Source organism: Calonectris borealis, chromosome Z (genome assembly GCF_964195595.1).
Source record: "Calonectris borealis chromosome Z, bCalBor7.hap1.2, whole genome shotgun sequence".
Classification (NCBI taxonomy): domain Eukaryota; kingdom Metazoa; phylum Chordata; class Aves; order Procellariiformes; family Procellariidae; genus Calonectris; species Calonectris borealis.
In genome coordinates this window covers 21,899,458-21,905,457 of record NC_134352.1, presented here as the reverse complement: position 1 = coordinate 21,905,457, position 6,000 = coordinate 21,899,458, and the positions used below count along the sequence as shown (strand labels likewise).

Here is a 6,000-nt window from a genome sequence, read left to right as displayed (position 1 = left end):
GGGGATAGCTGGAATATTCCTATACTCTTTGTATTAGAAACACGAGCTTGGGGAAGGCTTCACTAACATACGATTGCCTTGAATTTCTGCTTGAAATCTGCTTGCTAAGATGCTGCAGCCTGACCACTTGTTTGTAAATTATAATAGAGATGACAGCAAGTACGGAAGAAAGACAAAAGCTTCTGATTATTATACCAATCCTGCTCGTATCCTCTCAAAGCACTTTTCTAACCAGTTCCTTCTTGGGATCATCCCCTTTGAGGGTCCTACCAATTGCAGGTGTAGACAAGGGCTCCTAACCACGCTGCCGTAAGGATGTAGGCCTAGTCACCCAAATAATTTTAGATTTAATCTAAAATTAAATAGATTAAATAGATTAAATACTGTGCTGTATTTAATTGCTGGCCAGTTTGACTAAAAGGAAACTTGAGGGTCAGTAGAAACCACCAGGAGGAAAACCAGAAGGTCTGAAAAACTATGTACTTATCAGTGAAATGCCTGTATTTTGGACAGGAATGGTTATAGGCATCATAACATTGTGTGAAGCTCAGGGATTAACGCTTGTAAGTGCTGCTGAGTTAGTACATATAGTATAGATTGTTTTACTATACGCATTTGACTGATTTTTTGTTAAAATCCAGGAAGGCTACTGATAAACATGGAATAACTTAAGAGAAAATTAAATGAAATTTACTGGCTATCATGAAGCTATACAATTATAAAATTGTATTACGCTGATTTTATAACCAAAGAAAGTACAAAAACCCATCTCTTTTGTAAAGTCTCAATACATGCAACCATGTTTAGCAGAAAGCTCCACAGGGTTCAAACCATAAACCTGGAAGCGTCAAATGAGATTAGCCAATTTTCCCACTTGAGCAAATTTGCATGTCAGACTCCAATAGTCTCACCAGGCAAACTGAAAGCAGGTGCTGGCAAAATCCTTTCAAACGACATTATTCCTCTGCTGTTTACAGAAGCACACACAGAGGCACTGAGCACAGAAGAAACTGTTTGCTCAGTTTTCTGTTTAAATAGCCAGCTTTTTCATGATCTTTATTGCATGTCATACCTGCTCTATAAATGCAAAATCTCCTATGTTCTTGGGAGTAACACCTCACTAGCAGCTGCAGCTGAACCTGCTGAGCAATAGCCCACAAAGGCCGGGGATAGCACCAACCCGGAGATTTATTTAGCATTTATCAGCTGACTATGAGCTGGAAACTTGGAAACGAAAGTGCAGGCATAGCAGGAAGCGGAGAGTATTGCTACGCACCTGCATGAAGGTTCAGGTGAAAGCAGCGATAGTATTATAATAAACACATGCACACACACACGAAACTGTTCGTCTTTTCTGCAAATGCTAACAGGAGTTAGTATCTTTCATGCTCTGCTGAGAGGGGGCTTTATAACGCTTCCCTTTCTTGGAGTACTAGCTGCATCCTTCACATCAACAGTATCATAAACTTGATACCCCCCAGCCCAAGCCAGTTCAGGCCACTAATGTGGTAGAAAACTAATTCAACCCCTCAACCCAACCAGCCTCTCAAAACCCACATTATTTTTTTCCCCTCCATTCTATCTGTGAGAACACAGAAGAAAATAACAACTGGGAATATGGAAGAGGGGAGAAATGGAAAAGACTCTTCCTCTTGACAGCAGCCTGAAGATAGATGAATTCCCAAACATCAGAAAATCATGTCTATAAGATACCTCCATGTTTCCTCCCCCTGCCCCCCCGACTATTAGCTGGTACATGTTCATACCAGTGAAGTGGAGAAAACACCTTAAATTATTCACGCCAGGCCAGGATGTAAGGACTCCACTGGCTGGACATTGGCAGAATGTATGTGAAAAAGTCAGGTCTTGTGTATGACTCCTACCCACAACCACCAAAGTGTCTTGGGAGTTTCCTCAAAATTCATTTTCTGAGAAAGAAAATCAAGCAGCTGTTTGTTTGTGTTTTTTTCTCCCTTAGAATAAGCACTCACATGAAGTGAAGAAAGTTGGGCTAAATCTGTTAAGAAAAAGTAATTGGGTCACCAACTACAACTAGAGAAAACCCTAGTGATGTGCCCCTGTTGCCTTCCATACATCTGCAGTTTCAAAGCATCTTGCCAGAACTCAGTACTACTACTAGGTCCTTCACGGCTGGTGGAACCAAGTTGTTTTTTCAGCCTCTGTGCTGTGAGGGACAACAGATAGACAAAATTTGAAAAAAAAAAAACCAAAAAGAAATAAGAAAATCAGCTTTTAAAATCAGATTTCCGGGCAACCTATGCAGCAAATTTTAAGTGATCGTTATTAACACCCTGTGCTAAACATCTGGTGTAGATTTCTGACTTCCCCAAAGTTGCACATCTTTCCTATTTCTGCAGACTAGCACTTCACCTTTGCCAAACAGCAAAACCCCTCTTTGTGGCCTTTGTTTGCACTACCTACCACGGATGCTGCGAGGAGAAGCCCCCTTACTCCTCGCTTGACTCCCACCCTCACAGGAAGCAGCTTTTCCTTGCTCATCACTGCTGGTTTTACTTCCATCCCAAACAGGATTGGGGCAAACCCCTCCTCTTCAGTCACCAGACTGAATCGCAGGATTGAAACCACTCCACTCACACTTCTAAGCTTTGCCCCCACAGGGTCTTGCATGCGCTCTGTCTCCCGGTTTGGAAGTACCGCAGTACTACACCCTGCCCAGCTGCGCACTGAGTTCTGAACAGCATGACATCCTCGAGACATCCTCCTTCTCCCTCTAGGAAAAAGAGGAGCGAGGGTACCAACTGAAAAGCAGAGAAGAGCTGGCCACATTGAATTGCGTTGGTGAGCTGAGGTGACCACAGAGTCACAAACGCCAAGTGCCACTTCTTTCTTTGGAGCGTAATTTTCTTCTCCTGCGTTTGAAAGACGCTATTACACCTTTGCCCAGGCTCGCCTTCCCCGGCATGCTGCCACAACGGGCTAAAGGGCATGCATCCGCCTCTGATTACTCATTCACTCCGGTAATTATTCTGTCCGCTTATGGCTGATGATAAGGCTGCCTGCTTTACATAAGGCACATGCCAAATATTCTCTCCCTCCCCTTGTTTTCCTACAGCAAAGCACATCCTTGCTGATGTAATGGAGTAACAGTCTAACTCAGTTCAGCTGCTGGATATAATCAAGTTTCCTTGAAGTTCCTTTGATAAAGGGGACTTGTGGCATCAATTCTTAAACCATAAACAGAACTACAGACTTCTGTGACTGATACAGAATTAAAGGAAGGGAAGCAGAGAAGGGAGAGGATGAGATCAGAGTCCAAAACGTTGCGTAAGCTGTGTAACTGTGGAAGGAGAGTAGGGAAAAGGATGGAAAAAGAAGAAGAAAAAATAACTTATTTCAATGGTTTTCCTGTGAAACCAAGATTACGATAATCTCAGGATAGCTGAGGAAGGAAAGGCAGAGGGGAGAACAGGGAGAACAGTCAAATCTCACAGATTTCTGACAGACGTGCTCAGATGGAAATGTGAGCCAGGCAGGCATGTCAGAAAGCACAGAGGGCTCTCTCAGCTGCCTCAACATTACAATACTCATCCAATATCCTTCAAGGAGGAACCACCTGAGAAAACTATTAACATTTCCTCAAAAGTCTGGGGTCCAGATTTGCTCCTACTGTTGCAGTCTGGGAAGACCTTGAGTACAGCTGAGTAAGAGGAAGCACTTCAGCAAGATGCAGTTGCTAACCCTTTCTGTTGGGTACTGGGTTTTGCACAAACTTTGTACTGTGAGGTATAAGCCTACTCAGATCATGAGGATCGTGTTTGATTAAAACTGATGCATGGAATTGGATTCATCCAAATTATAGTACTGAGTTGCGTGTTTTAAAAAAGTTTATTTAAATAAAGTAGGTACATTTCACAGAAATGGTTATAAAATGCATAGCATATTATAAACAATACTGTTACTTTACAGATACTAGTTGTTATTATCCTAAATACTGCTTTTTAAAAACTAACCAGAAATGAGAAAGCTAAAATCCCCAGTTATCCTATCTTAGGCACTGTGAAAAAAACAGTACGATATAAGCAGGTGTCCACCTTTTCATTCACTCTACTGATTGTATTGCTCCGACACTAATTTGCAAGTTCCTATGATGTGGAAATATCTGGCCCCTGGAGTCACATACCAAGACTAGATTTCCATTAACTGGAACACAAATTGCACTTGCTCAGCCAACCAAAACCCCATGCAACTCCAAGGGAAGCCGACTGAGGGTCTTCACACCAATTAACTTAATGGACAGAGACCCTATGAGTAGACAAAATACCTAGCAGTTCTAAGTTGTGCAGGTATGTCACACCCATACTTTATTCATAAGCAACTTGATTGTAAGTTGGTGAGTCCATACATATTTCAAGCTTGACTTCAATGGAAACTGAATGCCCAGTAGAAACAGACCTTGCCCTCAGTGATGATGCAATGCCACAGAGTGGAATTGAATCTTTTTACAGCACCGGAAAACTGAGCGCACCTCAAACATCCAGAACTTCACATAACCAAATCCAGAGGCGTCTGTTTTCTGATCTTTGGGATGCCAGGGCACAAATAAGCACAAATGAAGAGCACAGCACCAATCCATCACCACAGCTGAGAAAGACACCAGCTCATTCACACAACACTTCAGCACATGAGTCATGACTGAAATTCTTCCCATTTACACTTCAATGACAATAGGCAGAAAGCAAATGCTGAGGTAAAAGGAGTTGCACCAAGTTTGCACTGGTGTAAGCAAGTCTAAAATCAAGCAAGCTATAAAATCCATTAATTCACATACAATAGAGAAGGAAAAATCCCCTTATTTTCAAAACATATAGATACATGTAGATCAAAACATATATGTTTTCAAAACATGCTCAAGAATAAACTGATTTTCTACATCATGACATGAGGTTTACAGTAGTTTAAGCTTGGCTTGGACTGAAAATATAGAAGCTTGAACTCTGGCCAGCAGAGCTCCTTTGGAACTGTTTGTCAAGAAAGAAGAATGAGGTCTGAAGCAGTCTAAGAACATTGACGTTTCATTCACCATCTTCAAGTAGTTTTTGTAAGTTGTTCTGTATCTTAGAAAAAGAGAAAAACACAATTGGGAGGCAAAAAATGTTATACTACATTTAAAAAAAAAATCAAGTCATACTCTTCAATAGACTCTTTGTGTGCACGTTAATTCTGTCACAACTATTCATACCAATGGTATTCATGTTAAGTGCTTTCTGCACTAGAGTCAAAGGAAACATCTGGATACTATCAGCCAGCAGCACACCTAGCTTTCGTATTACCAGTATCTCCTGCAATTTCCTCCTATAGATTCTCTTCTTCATTAGGTATGAGAAAATAAGACAGAAGAAACCCTATAGCTAGAAAGGGACAAGAAACCCAATTATTTTGAACTTGATCAAAACCCAATAAAAGCCTCAAACTTCAAAGTTGCAGCTCTTAGGTTTAAGTGGATAATTCAAATAGTTTTTTAACAGCTTCAGCTACACAGCTGGCTAAGGCATGTACGCAGCAAAATAAGGTCTTCTAGCCATTAGTAGACATGTCCCATTTGCCAAATTTAATGTATTGATTACAGGTTATCTTCCCTTAGTTACACTGAAGGCAATGCCAGCCAGTCGCATCCTCAAGGATGATTTGCACAGACCTATTTTACACAGCCTATTTATCTACTCTTCACCTCCTTGTCCTTAAAAGCAGAGAGCGGGGAATATAGCGGGTCATATCCCCTGGCACACGTGTTCTCTGTATCTTAGTAACCAGCAGTCACTGGTTATAGAAGGTTTAGTCACAGCTACTTTCAGACTTTAATTTGAGAAGCCATTCTACTTCCTGTTCAAGGACACCACTTCTTAATCCTACCTCATGATTTCTAGCCCAGATGCACAGCTTTTTCAAGGGGGGCATTCTAGGGGAAGGGAAAGTAAAAAGCACCAAATTTCATGAGTGACTTAATGCATACACAGGAAT

General features: G+C 41.4%; 1 protein-coding gene across 1 annotated transcript in view; it reads right to left on the bottom strand.

Annotated features, from left to right (window-relative positions):
* Positions 1 to 3,848: 3,848 nt before the first annotated feature.
* Positions 3,849 to 6,000, bottom strand: part of GRAMD2B (GRAM domain containing 2B) — a 34,442-nt gene continuing 32,290 nt past the window's right edge. The window contains exon 14 of the mRNA XM_075136466.1: positions 3,849 to 5,096. Coding sequence (XP_074992567.1) covers positions 5,055 to 5,096 — 42 coding nt within the window. The 3' untranslated portion in view covers positions 3,849 to 5,054. The remainder of the gene's footprint in view (positions 5,097 to 6,000) is intronic.